General features: G+C 38.7%; 1 protein-coding gene across 1 annotated transcript in view; it reads right to left on the reverse strand.

Annotated features, from left to right (window-relative positions):
• Positions 1 to 797: 797 nt before the first annotated feature.
• spz4 (Spaetzle domain-containing protein 4) overlaps positions 798 to 24903 on the reverse strand; it is a 30162-nt gene continuing 6056 nt past the window's right edge. Inside the window, exons 2-3 of the mRNA XM_067768774.1 lie at positions 4040 to 5802; positions 798 to 3939 (exon numbers count right to left, since the gene is read on the reverse strand). Coding sequence (XP_067624875.1) covers positions 3417 to 3939; positions 4040 to 5802 — 2286 coding nt within the window. The 3' untranslated portion in view covers positions 798 to 3416. The remainder of the gene's footprint in view (positions 3940 to 4039; positions 5803 to 24903) is intronic.

The following is a 24903-nucleotide window of genomic DNA, read 5'->3' on the forward strand; positions in this document are numbered from 1 at the left end:
TATTACAACATACTGCATATTAATTGAGGTCAATTCAGTCAACGGCTGTTTAAAGTCTGCAGCGTGACGCGAGTCTTTTGGGGCGACAGCAGAGAATCATGAAAGGGGCGAATTTTTGTGGAAATTGTATTCCTTTATTATCTACCTAATGTTTTTTAATAAAAAATTTTTTTATTTTTTATTTTTTATTTTATTTTCTTTGAGATAGTAAATATATTATCTTAATTTTTAAATAAAAGTAATACAATATGGTCGATTTCCTAATAAATATCTCTATATTTACAAACTCAAGCAAAATGCGTGGTTATTATATATACAATTTGCCATGCATACATATGTTCATATAAATACTAGACGCTTTGAATTTTTTTAAAGTTAAGCCAGCCACACATTTTTTTATCATTTTTTGACATTGACATTGAACGAATTTTGGGAAATTCCGCTTATTTGAAACCTTCTGCTAACGTTCTGTTGAATAAATCACTCCAATATTCTGTATTACAAAATGGTCTTTATTAGACTACTTTGCTAGTACAATTATACTTCACAGTTAAATTTCACTTCGCAACTGATAGCGTGTTTGACATTTGACATTTATTAAACAAATTATAATCTAAGTTCAGAAAATTACAATATCAGCTTGAATTTCTATTTCAAATTCATTATTGAAACTGGAATTGAGTTTAGGATTTCTAATTCATATTCAGAAAATTACAAATCAAGTTTAGAAAATTGCAATTGAAACTTAGAATTTACATTAAATTAGTTGATTTAAGTTCAGAAAACTGCATGTAAAGTTCAAATTTTCTAATTCAAACTCAGTTTAAATCCGTAAATTTGTTATTCAAGTTCAGATCATCTATTTCAAAGGAAAATAAAAATTCTAGTTCAGAATTTCTATTTCAAATTCCAAAAATTAAAATTTGAATTTAAGTTCAGAATGTTTACCTTAAATTCAGAAAGTTACATTTTAAGTTCAAAAAATTACTCCAGCTCAAAATTTCTACTTCAAATTAAAAAATTCCGAATTTCTATTTCAAATTCAGTTTAAATCCGTAAATTTGTTATTCAAGTTCAGGTCATCTATTTCAAAAGGAAAATAAAAATTCTAGTTCAGAATCTCTATTTCAAATTTCAAAAATTAAAATTAGAATTTAAGTTCAGAATTTTTACCTTAAATTCAGGAAATTACAACTTAAATTTCAATTCAAATTCAGAACTCCCGTTTCAAATTCCAAAAATTATAATTCAGCCCAGAAAATTACATCTCATTAAAAAAAAAAAACTTTGTTTTAAACAAGAGCAAACATAAAAAAAAATTCTGAAAAGGGCTAATGATATACATACATTCATATGTACATATGCACGCACTTTGTCTTGAATTATTCAAGGTACTTTCGCTCGTGATAAAAAATAAACTATATTTACAAATAATACAATGTCGTTTCTAGCTTTCATTGCCTTAAAAATTAGGGTGTGCCTATTCGTTCAGAAAATTCAGTACGAAAGTTTCCAGATTTTTCTATTTAATTTTTGCTGTGTCTCTTCATTACACCTTATTTGGAATGTAAAAAAACTGCTTTCCGGAGGAATAGCTACTTAGTATTAATATTTACAAAAAACTTATACTTAGCGAATACCCCTAAAATTAACACTAAAATTTCGACTAGTTGCCATACTGGGCCAGGTTTCAAAAAAAAAAAAAAAAAATTAAATTTTTTGAAATCGGATTAACACGATACAAAGAAATTTTCATATCCTGGAGTTGATGATAAAGCATGGAAAAAGGAAGTAGTAAGTTCATATGTACCGTCTCTGAGAGACTTAGTGCATGACTATTGATGACCTTTCATATAAACCCTCTTAGGTACCTGAGCTTATTCCGATCAGAAAAAACGTTTCTCAAAAAGGGTCTTGGTAATTCTTTACTTTAGCTCACAACTGTTAAAACTCTTCCAAAAATATCGGGAAAGGTGTCGAAAGACCGGTTTTGGACCCAGGATGACGTACACGAAAGCGGAAACTAAGTATTTTTACTGTCAAAAACCGAAAAATGGCCCAGAGCACTCCAAAACTTATAAAAAATTACCCTGGCTGGGTCCAACACCGGTTTGGAGATCAAAACTAAAGCCGCGCAAAACACTTTTACTCATAGTTTTTTTTTGTGGGTAGCACAAAATCATCAATATTACAACAACCACATAAAAATTTTAAATTTTGTTAGCAAATATCTCTGGAAAGAAAAACATTTTCAATTTCCGCTTTCGGAAAGACTTCCCCAAGGTTTTTGGCGCCGTTAAGGTACTAGCCCAACATAAAGTTCAATTTAACCAATACTAGCCAACCATCTTGACACAGTTGTATATGGCAACGTCGAACCTTTTAGCTCACCCCACTTTCTTCTTTCGTAAGGAACTTGGGATCGCCAGGCTTCTCCAATTATGTTGGGGAAGCTATAAGCTACGCTGCTCAATCTTTTGATTGACTAGTATTTTTAAACTACATTCCGAACTTTTTGGTGAAGTTACACCGTACTGCCGGATATCAGCTGATTGCTACATTTTTAATATGATTTGGCATTTCAATCGATTTCCAAAAACAAAGTACATGGGACTTTTATTTATGTTTGTAGGTATGTCACGAACGTGCCCAATAACGTGAAGTTTGAGGCGGTGAAAGCGTTTGCAAAAAGCAGTGTTTTCTGGCTTATTGCCGTCCGGTGTACTAAAAATAGTTCTACCTGCGGAGAGCCTCTTCCATAGGCACATATATCGCGATTTACTGTGATCTTATTTGCTGGAGCATCTCATTAAGGCCGATTTCTATGAAGACGTCCATAATTAATGTAGGCCTTAGTTGGTATATGTCTTGGCATCTCATTCAGGCCGATTTTTATGAAGACGTCCATAATTAATGTAGGCTTTTCGTTGGTATATTTCTTGAATCCAGTCTTCGACCCGTCAAAGCTACTGTATTGCTCCAAAGCAAACCTTACAAAAAAGGGGAGGCCCCCTAGGTTGCTTTGTCTCCCATGTTATTAAAACCTCTTTTAAGAAATGATATGGCCCCTGAGATGTTGGCATATAGAGAGCTGACCTTAAGCTTATTTGCATTTGGTGACATCATGACTCGAGCAGCAATTCTTTCGTCACCGTTACACAGGTCCGCATGTCTGTCATGAATGTATACCCGTGAAATACGTTGGAACCTAGTGAGTGATTCTGCCCACGAATGCTCTGGATGCCTAATCGGCTTATCCATAATAGGCGCTAGTTGGGGAAGTAGGTAGCACACAATCTGTAGTCTTTCTCGCTAATAACTTACTCCTTTAACTCACATCGGTCATCAATACCAGTATATGACTACATAAGTTAACAACAAAAACACCAACTCCACCTACCCCACAAAACACTCTTTTAATCTTCGTAAAAGTCAAAATCATCTCTAGGTCGATACCAATCCTCTGTCGCATGTTCATAGATCGCCTGCCGCACTAGCTGTTCCGCTGCATCAAAAGGATGTAGTCGCTGGTGCTGAGTTCCCGAGCCAATTGAATCATCTAAATCTTCTTCATAATCGCTTTCCGCTGACACTGTCTCAAAGTCGTCCATACGCTCGGAACGAGGACTGCGAGATGTAGCTCGAAATTCTACTGGCATGCCATAGCATTTGCAAATACAACACGAGGGGAAACGAAACCAATCAGAGAATATGCCGCGACATTCGTTATGTGGGTCATAGGCAAGCAGTCGGTGTAGACGATATTGCTGTTCGCAGCGGCAACCTTCACGACAATACATCTGACGATTCTCTTGAGTACATTTCTCCCAATGTATATATTGTTCGAAGGGATAGAGATTTAGTAGGGCGAGTATTTCACCGCGTGTATTATTTGCCCAAAATGGGGCCACCACTTCCTCCTTGCCCGGACAAGCATTGCTGAATGAGAGAGAGAGAGAAACAGAAAATGTAAAAAAAAAACAGTAAATTTATGTTTAGCATCAATAAACATTACTTCCCAAATCTCTAATCAACTTACATTCCGCGCACATTTGGCGGCGCCATCACTTCCTGCTTTATTGCATCCTGATACAGTTGACCTTCACGCAGCACCGGTTTTGTGGACGCAGCCGCTATTGCCCTATTCGGTGGTGTTGTTTGAGCTGACGTACTTTGTGACAGCTCTTGTGAGCTATGCTGTTTTTCATCGATGGTAATTTGTACAACATGCGCCTCTACCTCTTCATCATTGGTATCTGCTGCGTTTATTGAGTTTGTGGGTTTATCCGTTTGTATTGAGGCGGGCATTGTGACAGTAGTGGTTTGCTTGCTCAACGTTGTTTGAGCTAAGTCGGATTTGTTTCCGTCGTTCTCGTCGTATTGCAGTAGTATGCTATTTTTTAAAGCTGGCGCTAACGTCGTAGTTGACTTCATCAGAGTCCAGACCGAGTCCGGGTCCATGTTAGCTACGCCGACGCTTCCCTTTTTTGTATTAACGTCTGTGAACTCATTCGCATTGCCTTTTAACGCATATTCTGTAGTGGTAGAACTCACAACCGAAAGAGATACGTCACTTTGTAATCTGTCTCTTTCGTTGGGCGCTTGTAATTTTAAGATCGAACTTTCTTTTTTTGTATTAAGTTCAGTTGTTGCATTTTGTTTCCTCAATTGATGAAGTTTAATAGTTTGTGGCGGTCGTTGACGGTCTTCTTCATGTGCAGGTATCTCTTGAAGAGGCGTGGCTGCTGTTCGAGCTGGTGCGTCAACTGCTGCATTAAGAGGCGGTCTCTCCTTTGTTGCAGACGTCGTAACCACTTTTAGTATAGTAGAAATAGTCGCCATTTCAGAGTTATTATTTTGCTCAGTCAATGGTTTCTGTAGCTGTCCGAGCTGCGGTGATTCAATAATTTGTATGTTATCACCCGGAAACAGTGGCGCTTCTGGCGAAGTCGATATCTCGTACACGCTATTCGAAGCGATATTGCCATCATCTCCGGATATTTGGAACACAGTTTCGTCTTTCATTGTAATTTCACTCGCTTGTTCGGTGTTTTCCACATCCAATTTCGGCTCCTCGGTAGTCGTTGTTGTAGTGTTGCGTCGACGCAATGAGGAATGTAAAGGTCTATTACGATTTATATAAACATTTACGCGTCGTCTATGCCCGCTTCCAATGTTTGTTGTTGTATTAAATCTTCGTCGATACGCTCCGCCAGCAGTTCTCTTTTGGCTAGGTCGTTCATCGCTCATTTTCGCCTCTTTTCTCTCGTTAGCAGCACTTGTACTCTCTTGTACGATTGTCTCTTTTGGCACGACTGGAGTTGTAGTTGTTGTTATCGTTGTCGAAACGGGCCGAAAATGTGGTTCTGTTATATCGTCATTAGATCGGATACTCCCAGGATGATTTTCGTGTTGTGCTTGCATATATTTGGCTGCACGTATCCTATGCGGTTTTTTTGAGTAGCGTTCTGCTACGTCCTCATAGTCATTTTCATCGATTTCATTATTGAGTATTTCATCGCGCAACACTAAAATATGTCGTACATCACCGTACATTCGTTTCATAAGTCCATGATTTTCGTGTACAAATCGACGTACTGCATGCCAGGGATATGCGGAGCCCGGCAGATGACAATAGTCTTGGCGCGTTAGGTCACAGGGTATGGCAGCGAGCATTTGTGCGCGCCCGCGTCTCGCTTGTTTGGATTCTTGTGCAGTGCAGGAATTGGCAGAGTCATAGCCGTACGCATCATTGGGCCGACTAATAGCGACGATGAAGAGTAAAAGAAAGATGAAATATATCTGCAAAAGAGAATAAATGAATAAGCTTTGTTATAAAAAAAAAAATGGTTTTAAATGGTCTAGACTTTAGGCCAAAGTTCCCATGAAATACAAAAGATAACTCTATAAAAACACGATGAACCGTTTTGCGCTCATACACATCGGAATAAGATTGCTCTATTTCAGATTATTTCAGATTATTTCCTATTTATCTCCTTATTTTTCCTGGGCGACCGCATGTTGTTGTTGTATTAACAGTGCTTCGCCCCACTCAATGGGCACGACCACTCACAAATCGTCATCAAAATCCTCTAACGGGAGTCCTAGGAAACTGGCCGTTTCAACAAGGGCGGACCATAGGGAGATGGGTGTTAGGCGTAGGTTCCACATTACAATTGAAAAGATGGTTGGTGTCATATGGGGACACATCACATGCAGGACATACATTACGTATGTCTGGGTTAATTCTGGACAAGTAAGAGTTTAACCTGTTACAGTATCCAGAACGAAGTTGGGCCAGCGTGACTCGTGTTTCCCTTGGTAGTGTGCTTTCTTCTTCTGCAAGAGTGGGATATTGCATATTAATAACGGGGTTCACCAGGCGCGTCCTGACAAAGGCGTTTACCGATTCCGTATGGATTTGGCTAAGGGCCTGCTTATGCTTGCCTGGATCAAACGGCAGTGTTGGCAGGTGCCGGATCTCGTCATAGTGCTTTAGGAGATGTTCCCTTAATCTCGGTGGCATGAAGGTTGAAGGTTAGAGTATTATCGAAAGTTACCCCTAAGATCTTTGGGTGACTGACAGTCGGTAGTGTGACACCATCGACGCGTACGTCCAATATTTGCGACATCTGTTCCTTCCACGTCGTAAACAGGGTCGCCGTGGATTTTGTCGGTGATAATGCTAAGTTGCGCGAGGTGAAGAAACCGGAGAGATCGGGGAGATAGCTGTTTATTTTAGAAACTAATTCATCAACTGAAGGGCCAGGTCCTGAGCCATAATCGTGCAGCCGTCAGCATAGGAAATGATTGTAACTCCTGGTGGGGAAGGGAGTTTTGATATGCAAAAATTAAATAGATAGGACACCACTCTGTGGAACCTAAATTGAACCGACGGTTGCCGACCGCTCATATAATTAGCGGTCCATCTTTTTAGACAAGCATGAAGGTGTGAGCCTTCTATGTCTTGGAGTAGCGTGCCGTGGTTGACTGTGTCAAAAGCTTTTGACAGGTCGAGTGCAACGAGATCCGTTCTATGATGGGGTTTTTGCTGATTTAACCCGTAATTAATCTAGAGCATTGAGCGCGGTGGTGGTGCTGTACATTTTACGGAAGCCATGTTGGTGCGTTGTGAGGCGAAGATTTGCCGTGAAATGAGGGAGCAAAACGGTTTCCAATGTCTTCGCTACTGGCGAAAGGAGTGATATCGGTCGATAAGACTTGCCTTCGTTAGCAGGTTTGCCAGGCTTTAGTAGCGGAATTATCCTTGCCATTTTCCATTTTTCGGGAAAGACAAAGGAGTCCAGTGACAGGTTGAAAACATGTGTTAGATATTTTATTCCCTCATCGCCAAGGTGTTTAAGCATTGGACTAGCTATTCCGTCGGGGCCAATCGACTTGGTTGTGAAAGTTTTGTCACCGAAGGTTATTGAAACTTTGTCGTTGTGTTTGGTAGGATTAGAGAAGGATTTGAAGGTTGACCACAATTTACCAACACCCGCAGAGAGGTTGCAGTTCTTTAGATGCTTCTCCCATTTGGTACGTTTATGTTCATTTACCAGCCGCATGATATCCAAATTAAGACTCCTAATAAGGGGGTCTCTAGGGTTGAAGTGTCGCAAGGTCACGTTGTCTTGCTAAATTTGCGGCTTCGGCCGGGAAATGCGGTATGATTTCAGGTACTCTACCGGCCGGGATGAAGGATTTGACGGTTGACCACAATTTACCAACACCCGCAGAGAGGTTGCAGTTATTTAGATGCTCCTCCCATTTGGAACGTTTATGTTCATTTACCAGCAGCATGATATCCAAATTAAGACTCCTAATAAAGGGGTCTCTAGGGTTGAAGTGTCTCGCAAGGTCACGTTCTCTTGCTCAATTTGCGGCTTCGGCCGGGAAATGCGGTATGATTTCAGATATTCTACCGGCCGGGATGAAGCGTGCAGGAGCTGAAGCGATGACCTTGCGGAACGCACGCTCCCCCTGCCGGACATCGGTCGAAACGGGAATAGCAGCAAAAGATTGGTTTGTAAAGGTTGTGTAATCTTCCCAATTGGCTTTTTTTAAATTTACCCGCATAGGGCAGTTGTTTGGCGAATAACCCGAAAAATTAGAAAAGTAGCACCACACATTGGAGGATAAGTTCGACCTAAATTTCCTTAGAGGTGTATTGAGCTAAGTTATTATTGTTATTAATTATAGGGCTGCCGAGGATCTGAGCGACAAACTTGACGCCACATAAACTAAACGTCACAAAATGCACATACATCTTGATCATCTCTTCAATCCATTAATTGGTACACGGTAAACGCCTGGGAATCCCAACAAATAGTTTCTGTTGGATCTGTTGGGATAAAGAGGTGAGCGCTATTGTTGCAGATGCCCTGCTCTGGCGAGAATGCGTAACGGTTGTCTAAAAAAGCACTAACTGGCTGTTATGCGGAGCTGGGATCTGCCAGAACGTAACTAAGAAACTCCCTGAGTTCTCTGATAATGTTATTATCGCTGGAAGGTCAAATTATATCCTACAGATACTCTCTTCGGTTTATTGTTATGGACCCTCTATAGGATTTTGATAACAAAAGTAAAAGCTTTTAAAACGATGTCGCTTCAAATAGGAGCCGGCTACGTTTGTGAGAAATCTGAAGACCCAAAGACCCAACACCGTTTCTACCGCGAAGAATCATCTACAAAACATGCAAAGAAAACTCGAGCTTTCTTATGACCATTGACGAATATCTATCGTGTAATGTGGGTTACCACAATTCAAATTGAAAGTAAACGTGCCAGCAATCGTAGTCCACAAACAATACCAAGAATGCGGTGTGAAGTCCATGAAAAACGAAATCAATCAACGGCAAAAAAAAAAAAAAAAAAAACCCAACGGAAAGAGAAATGCGTCAATGAACCAACAACAAACAACAGATAATACAAACCGATCAACCGTTTCCAACTCAATCCACTATCACCTCACCGGCAGAGGTTGCACATGGCTGCTTGAGTGAGTCGCATGGCTGGGTGGGCAGACTTGGCCAATGTGATCAGACAGGTACTCGTTGCATAGCACGTTCGTCGGGCTGCAGTTAAGTTTCACTTGTGGCTAAGCGAAAAAAAACTGAATATTGGGAAAATCGTGTCGGGTTTTTGTTAAATGTTGCTGCTTATATCATATTTGGTTGATTTGTCAGTGCCTATTACAGATTTCAATGTCTAAGTGAATATCATGCTTCTTCAACCAAACTTCTTTACCAAAATTACCGTAAAACGAAATCGAAACCTAAAACTGTTTGTTATTGGAATCAATACAGAAATCGTTGAACTTCCGAAAGAAGAAATTTCTCGTGAGTATCGGCCTCGAAATACTCGTAAGACCACGTTAACACAAGCTTTTATCTACAATAAAACGTCAAAAGATAATCTACGCGTTTATATATGTTCCATCCAAGGGAACTAGATTATTTTCTGTCAAATTTTCACGTTTCTCTTTTATTATGTACTTCAATAAAATAATCTCGTTATATGAAAACTAGGTCTAAGACCTTATTGTAGATTAAGGCATGTGTAAATGTGGTATAAGGCTCGCGATATTTTCTACATTCAATTTAGCTGTTGCATTGGCAGAATTTCCAGAACAAATCTTAAGCTCTACATAGTATAATACTGCCGATGTACCAACTAAATAGAATGTCATATTTCGAGACTCTTGCGAGCAGCAAAGTTCTCGATTTCTCGATAATCGAAATTCTCGCGTATGTGTCGTGGTACTCATCGACTTCCGTTATATTTCCTATGCTGAAAAGTCAAACCCGAATTCCGAGTCGGAAATTGAGGTCGCAAATCGAAAGCTCCGGCGCATTGCAACAGCAGCTTTGTAACATCCTTAATATATATTACGAGCCGGACGCGTGCGCATCTTGCGCAACCAATATAAAAGCCTCTTATCAAATATCAACAGAAATCAGCTGTTCTATCAATCAATTAAAACTTACAACTTGCGGCCATCTGGCGTATGGGAGCAACTGCCGGTAATGCAGTGCAAATATTCACAATAGTGCCATAGTACAAATAGATTTCTTTGTGTGCTTACAATCGTTTATTTTTAACAAATCTTAATATATAAAAACACGTGTCACACAATTGAGGCCAATGGACTCCTAAACTACTGAACCGATTTTGAATTTGTTTTGCACCCCGTGTGTAGTTTGATCTAACTTGAAATATAGGATAGGTGACTGGGTGACTAGGGTCTCGAGATATAGGCCAAAACGTAGATCCGGGTACCCGTAGAGTGTGTTTATAGAATATGGATATCAAATGAAAGCTGTTGATGAGTGCTTTAGTAGAGGTTGATTTTCATACCCCTGGGTGACTCGGATCTCGAGATATAGGCCAAAACGTGGACCTGGGTACCCATAGAATGTGTGTATAGAATGTGGATATCAAATAAAAGCATTTGATGAGTGCTTTAGTAGAGGGTAATTTTCATGCCCCTGGGTGACTAGGGTCACGAGCTATAGGCTAATAAGTGGACCTGGGTACCCCTAGAATGTGTTTATAGAATATTGATATCAAATGAAAGCTGTTGATGAGTGCTTTAGTAGAGGGTAATTTTCATACCCCTGGGTGACTAGGGTCTCGAGATATAGGCCAAAACGTGGACCGGGTACCCCTAGAATGTGTTTATACAATATGGATATCAAATGAAAGCTGTTGATGAGTGCTTTAGTACCGAGTAATATATTATCCAGAGACGGACTGGGACTGGGATTGGAATAAAATACATACCACCTTGTGGGATAGGCAATAAGGGATGCAGAAGAATGAGAAGAAATTGAGAGAAGAGAAAAGAGAGAAGGAGAAAATTGAGAAAGAGATAGAATGAGACGAAGATGGAGATAGATGAAGCGAAAAAGACGGAGGGAGGAGTGAATAAAAGGATTAGGAAAAAGTGAAGAGGGGGGGGGGGGAGGGCAGAGTCAGACGGAAAAAGCTTATTAAAATGTATGCAGATTGGCCAAATTTAGGACAGGACAACGTCTGCCGGGTCTTCTAGTTATTTTAATAAAATATAGCTAAACAAAAGCACGAGGACCAAAATTGCACAAAGCTCACTAATAGCCCGAATCTCCATCTTTACAACCAAAACTTTATTTATAGATTTGGATTCCAAATAAGAGCGAAAAAGGGACCCGTACGTAAAAACAGCAATTAGAAATAATATATGTATATGATAGTTGTCCTAAAAAATTAAACAAACGATTTTTTCTATCAAACATTTTGAAAAAAGTTTTTTAAACAGTGTCCCTTTCGACAGTGGTTTGGCAAACACTCCGAGAATATTTCTCCCATAAAAAGCGTCTCTGTGAAAATTCATCTGCCTTGCAGCTTGTTTCTGGAGTCGGCATAAAACAAGTAGGTTTTGTTCCGCCAATATAACGGAACAGCTAAAAAGGAGAGCGATGGAAATTGGAGAGATACTCGGCATAAATCGTTTTAAGTTTTTTTTTTTTACTTGATTTATAAGTATCACCCTAATATCTGTGGTCAGCTCGAGAGCTTACTAGCGAATTTTCATAGAAAAGCCTCATATTTTTCTGAAACTTTTTGGTCTTTGTAATATTTGTTCTATGTCAAATTTAAAAAATGTGTTTACCTTAAACTGTCATACATCCTTGTTATAAGCTTTGCCGAGCTTGTGGCTAAGTGAAAGTATTGTATTGTGGATGTTTCTTAGTTATTATTGTTAAATGAGTAAATAAGTATATACTATGTATGTGCAGATATTTAATTAAATGTGCAAATTTATAATTTTACATAGTTATGCTGGTGCTTATTTGCACATTATCAAATGCAGGCGAAAGCTTATCACATTAAAAGTTTGCTGGTGGATTGATTGACTAATATTATTCACATTTCACCCTGACCAATTTTCCACTTTCTGTACATGAAATGGATAATTTAATATTTAGTAGCTTATTGCATCGGTTTGTAGTAATACTTGCTGTTTAGTTTCATGTGGGTGTTGTTGTACAACAAAGCATCAAAAATATTAAAATTGGCTTTATGCTTCATACATAAAAATTAGTTTTCGCCTAACTAGCGAGCTTAAAGATGACGTCTGACACAAAATAAACTGGAGAAACTTAACGAATAACAGTATCATCCATAATTTGGAGCCATAAACCTCCAAAGCGATTTAGGCCCAATACCTTCAATTTTCTATTTCCTCTCAGGCGCGTTTTTTCTAAAATCTTTCTTGTTTCAAGAGATATAGGACAATTTAGGTGTTGGGTAATTTGGGTTAATGATAGAAATTTATATCAAATTACATATTAATCTTAACTTGTAGATTGCAAAAAAAATTTAAATTTTGCTTTGACTCTTCTAAAATACCGTAACTGCTTTTTTATAATGACCTGGTTATTTGTCTGCTAGTCAATTTATAACCACTGTTGTTGTTGTAGTAGTGTTTCGCCCCATCCAATAGGTGTGACCGATCACAAATTGTCATCAATGTCCTCTAACGGGAGTCCAATGATACTTGCAGTTTCAACAGGGGTGCACCATAATGAGAGGGGTGTTAGAGGCCTTTGGTTCCACATTACAATTGGAGAGATGGTTGGTGTCATGTGGGCATACATTGCAAGCGGGACATATATACATTTTTTTATGTCGGGGTTGATTCTGGATAGGTAAGAGTTCAACCTGTTACAGTATCCAGATCGAAGTTGAGCTAGAGGGACGTGCGTTTCCCTAGGGAGAGTTCGTTCCTCTTCTGCGAATTCTAGGTGTTTTTCTTTAAGAACTGGATTCGGAGTGCTGTTCCTGACATAGAGGTCCGTCGCCTGTTTGTGGATATTACTGAGGACATGCTTGTGCTTTTTTTCTGCATACGGCTCTGTTCTCAGGTGCCGTATTTCCTTATAATACTTACGGAGATGATCTCTTAAGCCCCTGGGAGGTGTAGCCTCATCAATCAGATGTCTGTTGGGATGCCCAAGTTTCTGGGTATTCAACAGAAACTGTTCAGTATTTCATTTCTCTCCCTAATGGGGGTAATCTCATACATAAGACATAAGAAGACAACCCGTAGCGGCTCTGAGGGCAGTATTTTGGCAGGCCTGTATTTTCTTCCAGTGAGTAACCTTTAGGCTTGGCGCCCATATCGGGGACGCATCGAATGCAATCGGCTGTCTAATTTCTTTGTAATTGGTAATGAGCGTTTCTTTATCCTTACCACAAGTGCTGCCTGCGAGAGATTTAGGAACAATGTAAAGCAGAGTCGTAGCCAAAAAAAATAATAGCATTTCTTTTGCTATCATTTGTCCATCTTTAAGTTGTCCTTGTAGCGTCTTATTTGTGCTATTGTTGTTGCATCGGACCCTCACCTCTGTTTTTTTCTTGCTTCACTATAAATAGCATTTCGTTGGGAGTTGTTATTCTGCTATTTGCTCCGCTCTGAAACATGAAGCAGCTCGTAGCAGAGCGTAAGAAATGCTATTCTTTTTTTATAATACGGCTCTGCTCAATGCTCCGTTCATGTTCAGAGCCGGAGCAATACCAAAAAAACCTACGGAGTAATGTATCACTTTCAATCACTGGTGGTACATGAGAGAAATTTTCGATAAATATAATAAAAAATAGATTGGTAAATCGCCTAGGGTCCTGGATTCAAGTCCTGGGCAAAGAACATCAAAAATTTAGAAACATGTTTTTTCAGTTACAAAAAATTTTTCTAATCGGAGGCGCCTCTCGGTAGTGATTTGACAAACACTTCGAGTGTATTTCTGCCATGAAAAGATTCTCAGTGAAAATACATCTGCTTTGCAATGTCATTCTGTAGAGGAACCAGCTGATTTGTAGGGAAAATTAAAAGAGCTTGACGCAAATTGGAAGAGAAGCTCGGTCTAAATTTTTTAGGAGGTAAATCGCTCCCAGTATTTATTTTTTCAAACGTTTCCACCATTAATTTGTGGAAGAGTGTAGACAATGCTCCCATCGGCTAATCGAAAAGCAAATCTTACCACAAAAAGCTTTTTGTTTGTTGTTAAACTACAATTAATAGCAGAAATGTTATGCAATATCATAATGTTTAGCCATTATAATTAACTTGATAATTTATGCATTTATTTGAATTATGCTAATCTTCTTTTATATTGGCTTTTGAATTATGTATTTTTGTTATGTCGTGTATGGAAATAAAAGGCGAATGCCGGTTCGTTCATGCATTTATCTGTTTATGTTTAATCATTCATAATTAATTGTTTGCTGCTTAAGTTTGTTTTACGCTTAACTAATAAGTTTTTGATTTATGCTTATTGTGGTAGTGAAATTTGCTATCATTTAATGGGTATGAATGTGAAAAGGCATAGAGAGAGTAAAATTAATTAAATAGTCAAGGGATATATAATACGCCCCAAAAAGCTATTGATGAGGTCAAAACCTCTATTTTGAAGATGAATAAGTCAGAGTGAAAAAGTTGAAATCTTTTTTTAAATGAAATATCACGACTCCTGGGCAGATTACACCAGCTTAATGGGGGCACATTCCCATTGAAAATTTCCCAACCCATTTTTTAAATTTTCGAGAATATGCCCAACAAAATCTAATAAAAAGTTGTAAATATGTTGTTTTATATGCTGTTTTGAATTTATAATAAGGAAATGAAAAAGGCAAACAATTTTTGGAAATGTGCGTGGCATTCCCATTTTTCAATCAAGCATTTTCGAACGTTTCGGGAGACCAATTGACGTATCAACTCAAACTTCGGTATACATATTTTTCCCACATTGGTAAAGGACCACGCCTATTTTATAAACAAAAATAGCCAATTGGTCACATCAAGGGAGTTTAAATCGTTTTTCATGTGGTCCCTCCAGCTGCGTGGGGCCGCCGGAGCCTCATCTTTTATTCGCATAACATGGCCTAGCCGGCGTAACCGCTGCGTTTTAATTCGCTGGACTATGTTGATTTCTGCGTACAGCTCATAATTAAATCTTCTTCGGTGCTCGCCATCGCCAACGCGTAGAGGTCTGTAAATCTTTCGAAGAACTTTTCTCTCGAACACTCCCAGAGCCGCTTCATCTGATGTTGTCATGGTATATGCTTCTGCACGATATAACAGGACGGGTACGATAAGTGACTTGTAGAGCATGATTTTGATTGCAGAGAGAGGACTTTACTTTTCAATTACCTAAAGTAGCATTTATTGGTAAGAGTGATTCTTTGCTAGATTTCAGAGCGTTGCTGGCTTGCGTTAATGCTGGTTTCCAAATAAACGAAGTCTTTTACTATTTCGAAATTATGCCTGCCAACAGTAGCGTGGTTTACAAGGCGCAAATGGCTGACTCTTTGATCGATGACAGCAGGTACTTCGTTTTGTCCTCATTCACCATCAAACCCATTACTTTGTTAATTCTTGCCTTTAGTTTGGCAGAGCTATCTTTAATAAGCCTACCTTTTCAAAAATAATGTCGCTACTTGGCCTTTAGCGGTATGTTTTAAATGAAACACAACGGCGACATCTGCCTATCAGAACTCATTTGTACAAAAATATCACGAACTCTGTTTCTCCAGTCTCACAGTGATCCATATCATTCCCGTGAGAACTGAGCAGGATACGGAGCTAGAAAACTCACTGGATGATGGCTAATATGTGTGAAGTGAGAAAGTTGGATCAAAAAGAGAAATAAATGCTGTTAAGAATTAGCCCGATGCAAATGAGTGGTTTTTGTTTTAATTAATGGAGAACCATAACACAGTTTTAATAAATACGGAAGAAGAACAAGAAAGGTTGTCTAAGTTCGGATGTATACGAACATCATATACTGAGCTAGAGCTAGAGATCTATCGTACAGTTTTTTTGGCCCTAAGTATTATCGAAAGAGGGATGTTTATTTCATAATTTTAAGTCTTTTATAAGAACTATTCCTCTTTGTACAGGAAACAAGTGTAAAGAGTTTCTTCAGAGTACGTTAGTTCTTCTTCATTGGTCAAAAGAGGTTGCCACACCATTTAAACATGTTTAAGTTACTTCAATCGGTGTTCGAGTTATGGCTCCAGAAACGGTAGCCAATGCATGAAAAAATAAGAGGCTCGTTTCCAAAAATTGTTTCCATTAATTTAATTGTTATAAATACACTTTAGAAGAGAAATAGTGTATTTACAACTTTTTATAAGGTTTTGTCGGGCATGGCTCTCGAAAATAACAAAACATCGAAAAACAAAAAACATTTTCAAGTTTGGAAATTATCTACCTACATACAAAGGGATACTTTGTGGGGGGGGGGGGAAGGGCAGGTACCGCTTTTTCATAAAATTTAATTTTTTTCATACAAAATATGTCTAGTCTAACGAACATTGTACATACGTGCCTATATGTGTGTGGGTATGTCCACCAAAGTCATACTTACATATGTGGTATTTACTATATTAACATAACAAATACAAGTCCTTTAGCACCTACAACAACTTTTTGATGTGTAAACATCTTTGCTCAAGGCATAAGGGAGTCTTGAACGTAAGCGAAAGCTGTAAGTGCAAGCCTTAGCGAAAGCGAAAGAGTAATCTTTGTATGTGGTATGCTATCATATGTCCATCAAATGTGTGTGCAGAATGTAAATGCAGGTGAAGTATGTACTATTGGTTTATGTACTGTATGGAGTACTAGAGAACGTGTTAGCAAAGGCGTTGCGTGTGGTGTGGGTATGCAGTATGGAGTAATAAAACGAGTAGTCACTATACTGAAGCATAATGTGGGAACAACGTACATGTCATAGTTAATAGAGTGATATCGCACAGCAAACACGTCACCTATAAATTAAAGTCTCAAATTATATGAACATTTTTATGCATGCAAGTGCACGAAGAGATGTATACACTCTGTTGTTTTGTTGGAATAAAGGGCCATAGATATAGTAGCAAACATGAGCAAATGTTTGATTTTTATTGCTGATACGCAAAGTGTTTACATAAAACAAAGCAAGTGGTTATGTTTTTAGGGGGACTCAAGGGGTTCATAAGCGCAATACAAAGCTTCCGCAAACCAATTGTCAACCTCACGTATGCGAGGGGAATTCTGTTACAAATATGAATATATTGTTACGAATATTAGCAAAACTAAGGAGTGCTGCCAGCTCTAAGCCGATCTAAGCAGTGACGTGAATGCACATCAATAATTCAATCATTATGTATCTACATAAACGAATCAATAATTGCGTCTACACATATGTACACATTCCGACGAGCAACATTTACATACAAGGCAGCGAGAGATGAGATGTCACACACAGATGAATTTACTTATACGCTTATGTGTGTGAGGGAGACTGTAAACTACAAACACATGCATATACCTTATCTGAGTTGTCACAAGAGAGAGCAATAATTTGTGCACGTAGTTGTGGCTGGCGATTTTGTAGCCGAAACAACTAGTAACTTCTGGAAATCGAAGAGCCTAGAAGTATGCAGCGTAAACTATAAAAGCGGCACAAGCGAGTAAAAAGTAATTCAGTTTGATTTGAGTTGTCAAGCAGTTGCGATTAAGACGACATCTAGCGAGCAATAGCAGTATTATTTTGAATAGTAGAGTTTCATTGAGCTATCAATCAGTGTGGTTATTAAGCAAGCTATTCGTTGCACAGTATTGTGAAGTACTTTAATAAAGGCCATTTTGCATTATTACAAATTGGAGTTATTTATTCAACAGTTTAGTGATTCGAACTTAGCAGAGGATTGCAAATAAGAGGATTTGCAAGAAAATTCGTTACAATTGGTGTCAGAAGAGGAATTGTTGAATAAATTCCAAAGATTGGGAATACAACTTGGACATGGCAAAGTTCAGTGAATTGAAGATCCAGCAACTGAAAAAGGAGTTGGAGAACCGTGGATTAAATACAACCGGCAATAAGATCGAACTTCAAGCACGGCTACGAGAGGTAATGGAGTCGCAAGGAATTGATGTGGACGAGTTTGTCTTTTATCCTGATGGGGACGAAACAACGACAAAAATTGAGGAGAAAGGCGAAACATCGCAGACAGTTACGAGCACGGACTTGAACGTGATATTGGCTGCAATAACTGCTCAAACATCGACAGTGGCATCTCAGCTGGAATCGCAGGAGACACGTTTAACATCGAAGATGGAAGAACAGAAAACGTATATGTCATCACAGTTGGAATCCCAAGAGACACGAATAACATCGAAGATGGAAGAACAGAAGACATATATGGCATCCCAACTGGAATCACAGGAGGCACGCATTTCAGAATGTCGTCACAAATGTCATCTCAACTGGAATCGCAGGAGACACGCATAACATCCAAGATTGAAGCACAAGAAACGCGTATGTCAGAAATGTCGGCACAGATTACATCAAAAATGGAGACACAACTGAAAGCACAAGAGGCACGCATAACAGTACAACTCGAAGCAAAAGAGGCGCGTATATCATCAAAACTCGAAGCACGTATGGACGAGAAAATAACGCAGTTTGAGGAAAAAGTCGAAGCCGAGGTGGATGCTTTGAGAGGTCGTATACAAGAGTTGCAATTAAACCGGCCAGCTGTTTCAGCAAGCAATACAAAGGTAAAAACACCATCCTTTGACGGTTCTGTTCCTTTCCAGGTCTTTAAGCTACAGTTTGAGAAGACCGCAGCAGTGAACAACTGGAATTCGGAAGATAAAGTTGCTGCACTATTCGTGGCATTGAAGGGGCCAGCAGCGGAAATTCTACAGACGATTCCCGAAGGAGAGCGGAACAATTATGAAGCATTGATGGCTGCTGTAGAACGACGTTATGGAAGCGAGCATAGGAAACAGATATTCCAAATTGAGTTGCAAAACCGCTACCAAAAAGCAAATGAAACATTGCAGGAGTTTGCTTCGGACATTGAAAGATTGGCTCATCTCGCAAATGCGGATGCACCCGTGGAATACACGGAAAGAGTGAAGATTCAGAGCTTTATAAATGGCATACGAGATGTGGAAACGAAGCGGGCTACATACGCAAACCCAAAGCCAACATTCGCAGAAACGGTGTCACAAGCTCTGATTCAGGAAACAGCGTCGCTTCTGTGTAAGCCAGTTTTCAAAGCACGCCGTGTGGAAGTAGAAAGGCCAGAGTGGGTAGACGCAATATTGGAGGCGCTGAAAGGATCGCAAAAGCGGAGTGAAAAAGTTATCAAATGCTTCAAATGCGGGAAGTCCGGTCACATTGCACGTCATTGCGATCTTGGTCCTAATAGTTCCAACAATGTGGGTGGCCGTAAACGCAAAGCTGGAGGAGATGAGCAAGAGCGAGTAAGATATAAAGAACGAAAACTTGCCCCAGCTATTGAATGTCCTGTGATATCTGTGTCGCAAATCGGAAGGAAATCAAGCAGTCTTACCGTCAGAGGGAATGTGGATGGTAAAGAGCGTGTACTGACTGTAGATACGGGGGCATCTCATTCCTTGATTCGATCTGATTTGGTCTACAGGAGAGTAAAGTCATTACCTGGAGCAAGGTTGCGTACGGTAACAGGCAAATATAATCAAGTCCAAGGCGAAGTGGTATGTGAGGTATTAATTGGAAAAGTCATGGTTCTACACAAATTCGTTGTGGCGGAGATCGTTGATGAAGTCATATTGGGAGTGGACTTCTTGGTTGACCATGACGTCAGGATCGATATGCGGAGAAAAATTATGCGCTATAAGAACCAGGACATACCACTTAACTTTAGTTTGGAAAAAGGGTTCAGCAGTAATCGGGTACTGGTGGAAAAGACTCGACAAAGACCACGAAAGTCAAAGGCAAAGGTTGATAGATCGAATGGGGCAAATAAATCAAAATCAAAAGTACCTGCGAGAGAAACACTGGCATTGAAAAAACCTAAAATACGCAGGAAAACGAAGCAACGAATTTCCGAGAAAGAATGCGAGGGTAGTTTCAAGCCGGAGCGCACTACTGTTGTAAAATGTGGGAACGATACCGATTATGCAAAGAAAATTCGTCCAGCGCAAGCTCTACGAAGTGGTTCATTGACCAAACAACAGAGTGTGAAGGAACGATCCAGAATAATGAGTAGTAAGATGGAACACAGGTACGACAGGGAAAATAATTCGGAAGGTTTCCGGAATGGAGATTTGGTACTGTTAAACAACCCTCAGCGGCGGAAAGGTGTCCTAGCCCAATTTCGGTGCAGTTGGGAAGGCCCGTACAAAGTTGTGAAGAAGATCAGTGATACCATCTACCGCATACAAACCACTGGGAAACCACGGATTAGAAGGGTGGTACATTTGGAGATGCTAGCGGCGTTTAGATTGGGAGATTTGTCTGATCGGGACGATCAGACTTAGGTGGAGGGCAGTGTTACGAATATTAGCAAAACTAAGGAGTGCTGCCAGCTCTAAGCCGATCTAAGCAGTGACGTGAATGCACATCAATAATTCAATCATTATGTATCTACATAAACGAATCAATAATTGCGTCTACACATATGTACACATTCCGACGAGCAACATTTACATACAAGGCAGCGAGAGATGAGATGTCACACACAGATGAATTTACTTATACGCTTATGTGTGTGAGGGAGACTGTAAACTACAAACACATGCATATACCTTATCTGAGTTGTCACAAGAGAGAGCAATAATTTGTGCACGTAGTTGTGGCTGGCGATTTTGTAGCCGAAACAACTAGTAACTTCTGGAAATCGAAGAGCCTAGAAGTATGCAGCGTAAACTATAAAAGCGGCACAAGCGAGTAAAAAGTAATTCAGTTTGATTTGAGTTGTCAAGCAGTTGCGATTAAGACGATATCTAGCGAGCAATAGCAGTATTATTTTGAATAGTAGAGTTTCATTGAGCTATCAATCAGTGTGGTTATTAAGCAAGCTATTCGTTGCACAGTATTGTGAAGTACTTTAATAAAGGCCATTTTGCATTATTACAAATTGGAGTTATTTATTCAACAGTTTAGTGATTCGAACTTAGCAGAGGATTGCAAATAAGAGGATTTGCAAGAAAATTCGTTACAATATCATACACATATTTAGCAGGCGAGGCTCTGGCGACTCCAAGTTCCTCTTGGAACTAGGGGACGGGGAGGGCGGAATGGCCTAGAAAGTTTAATGTGGTCATATTAATCGTTCCCGAGATGGTCGGGCTGGTAACTTAGTGGTGCTTTGTTGCGCCCGAACGTACCGTAACTAAACCGACAAAGGTCCACCAATATCGATAACACTTCCCAAAGCCTTCGGGGAGAATCTTTATCGTTAATAAAACAACAATAAGAATGACAGGTATTCAGGTTTAAGTTGACATTTTTTTCTTTTTGGGATTTCGTTCGTTGAAACATCCTTGCACACTTTTTAGTAAGATTTACATGAAACGCATAAAAAAGTTCAGATATAAAGAAATAAAATAAAATAAAATAAACTGAAATAAAATAAAATATTTTCGTGCGATAAATAGTCCGTGGGATGAAGGGTCCTTGAAATGAAGTGTCTTTGGAATGAATTGTTCGTAGGAAGGATTGTCCTTGCGATGAATTGTCCGTGATGAACTGTCCTTGCGATGGATTGTCCGTGGAATGAATTGTCTGTAACGAATTGTCCCTGGAATGAATTGTCCGTGGCATGAATTGTCCGTGTGATAAATGGTCCGTGAGCTGAGTTGTCCTTGGGATGTATTGTCCGTGGGGTGAATCGATCGTTAAATAAAAGAATTCTTCGTTTTCTAGACGTACATCTGTCACGCCTTTTTTTCTTTTAAAAGATAGAGTTTTCTTGTGATTGCATTTGTTATTTTCGTACACTTCGTTTATGCCTTTGCATATGTTTTTTTTTGTAAAGAAATGGGTCAATTGGAGAGAAGCGTCACAACTTAAGTCTACTGCACAATCAACTACATTTATCATCAATGTACAACTTAATGAGCTGTGATAGTAAAATAGTTGTAAAAAAGTTATAAAACGATAGTAAAATATCACAAAGAATAATATTTTGTTGCAAGCAGAAAACTTATGAAAACAAATAGTCTATTGTATTGAAAAAATAAAAACAAAAATAATTAGTGCTTTTGTTAAGTGTATGGGAGTTGGGAGGAATGCGTAATAATAAATCGGTACAAATTTATATGTAAACAAATGCCAATCAGTCGACATATTGCATTGTTGAAAATTGTTTAGAGAATGTGTGGGTTTAAGTGTTAAGTTGAGAGATAATCAATGATTTGTTAAAAATATAAAAGTTTTATTTCAGATAACTCAGCGCACTTGAAACTGGTGAGGTTTTCATAAAATTTTTCGAGTATTGCGCCATTTTTATACTCAGAGTATATTAAGTTTGATTGGATAACGGTTGGTTGTACATATATAAAGGAATCGAGATAGATATAGACTTCCATATATCAAAATAATCAGGATCGAAAAAAAATTTGATTGAGCCATGTCCGTCCGTCCGTCCGTCCGTTAACACGATAACTTGAGTAAATTTTGAGGTATCTTGATGAAATTTGGTATGTAGGTTCCTGAGTACTCATCTCAGATCGCTATTTAAAATGAACGATATCGGACTATAACCACGCCCACTTTTTCTATATCGAAAATTTCGAAAAACCGAAAAAGTGCGATAATTCATTACAAAAGACAGATAAAGCGACAAAACTTGGTAGATGAGTTGAACTTATGATACAGAATAGAAAATTAGTAAAATTTTGGACAATGGGCGTGGCACCGCCCACTTTTAAAAGAAGGTAATTTAAAATTTTGCAAGCTGTAATTGGGCAGTCGTTGAAGATATCATGATGAAATTTGGCAGGGACGTTACTCCTATTACTATATGTACGCTTAATAAAAATTAGCAAAATCGCAGAAGGAACACGCCCACTTTAAAAAAAAATTTTTTTTAAGTAAAATTTTAACAAAAAATTTAATATCTTTACAGTATATAAGTAAATTATATCAACATTCAACTCCAGTAATGATGTGGTGCAACAAAATACAAAAATAAAAGAAAATTTCAAAATGGGCGCGGCTCAGCCCTTTCTCATTTAATTTGTCTAGAATACTTTTAACGCCATAAGTCGAACAAAAATTAACCAATCCTTTTGAAATTTGGTAGGGGCATAGATTTTATGACGATAACTGTTTTCTGTGAAAATGCGCGGAATCGGTTGATGCCACGCCCAGATTTTATACACAGTCGTCCGTCTGTCCTTCCGCATGGCCGTTAACACGATAACTTGAGCAAAAATCGACATATCTTTGATGAACTTAGTTCACGTGCTTACTTGAACTCACTTTATCTTGGTATGAAAAATGAACGAAATCCGACTATGACCACGCCCACTTTTTCGATATCGAAAATTACGAAAAATGAAAAAAAATGCCATAATTCTATACCAAATACGAAAAAGGAATGAAACATGGTAAGGTAATTGGATTGTTTTATTGACGCGAAATATAACTTTAGAAAAAACTTTATAAAATGGTTGTGACACCTACCATATTATGTAGAAGAAAATGAAAAAGTTCTGCAGGGCGAAATAAAAAACCCTTAAAATCTTGGCAGGTATTACATATATAAATAAATTAGCGGTATCCAACAGATAATGTTCTGGGTCAACCTGGTCCACATTTTGGTCGATATCTGGAAAACGCCTTCACATATACAACTACAACCACTCCCTTTTAAAACTCTCATTAATGCCTTTAATTTGATACCCATATCGTACAAACTCATTCTAGAGTCATCCCTGGTCCACCTTTATGGCGATATCTCGAAAAGGCGTCTACATATAGAAGTAAGCCCCACGCCCTTTTAAAATACTCATTAACACCTTTCATTTGATACCCATATCGTACAAACATATTCTAAAGTCACCCCTGGTCCACCTTTATGGCGATATCTCGAAACGGCGTCCACCTGTGGAACTAAGCATCACTCCCTTTTAAAATACTCATTAACACCTTTCATTTGATACCCATATCGTACAAACGCATTCTAGAGTCAACCTTGATCCACCTTTATGGCTATATCCCTAAATGGCGTCCACCTATAGAACTATGGCCCACTCCCTCATAAAATACTTTTTAACACCTTTCATTTGATACCCATATTGTACAAACAAATTCTAGAGTCAACCCTGATCCACCTTTATGGCGATATCCCTAAGTGGCGTCCACCTATAGAACTATGGCCCACTCCTTCATAAAATACTCTTTAATGCCTTTCATTTGATACACATGTCATACAAACACATTCCAGGGTTTCCCTCGGTTCATTTTCCTACATGGTTATTTTCCCTTATGTTGTCACCATAGCTCTCAACTGAGTATGTAATGTTCGGTTACACCCGAACTTAACCTTCCTTACTTGTTTTAATATAGTTCACACACTTACACCAGTACTGAAACCTTACTGGCTCCCTCGACAAAAAATATAAGAGAAAATACAAGAAGAATACATAGAAAATAAAGTAGTGTCATATAGGAGTTTGAATTGTTTGGACTTACAGCACCATTTTATTTGCAGGAGACTTTTACAGCTACAAAAATTAAGGCGGATTTACACAGGCGCTTTGGTTGTGTTGCATTCATTAATTCATCTGTCGGGCGAAGTATCGAAAAATTTACAGAAATGCTTTGGTTGCGTGCCTACGCTTTGACAACGCCAGACGAAAAACAATGAAACGCCGTACGTTATCTTTGCTTTGAAGCGACCAAAGCGGTTATATAATTTTGCCCTTATGCATTTGTGTAAACAGCCTTAGAAGAGAAATTTTTCCATGTTACACGTGTGGCGCTTTATATCTTGACTCTAATTTAAATAAATTTTGCTTTCCGTCATTCATTAATTTTCATCTGTAAATACTACAAAGTTTTATTAAACTATCAAATGCAACTCAGCTTGAAGTAC

Source organism: Eurosta solidaginis, chromosome 2 (genome assembly GCF_040869045.1).
Source record: "Eurosta solidaginis isolate ZX-2024a chromosome 2, ASM4086904v1, whole genome shotgun sequence".
Lineage (NCBI taxonomy): Eukaryota > Metazoa > Arthropoda > Insecta > Diptera > Tephritidae > Eurosta > Eurosta solidaginis.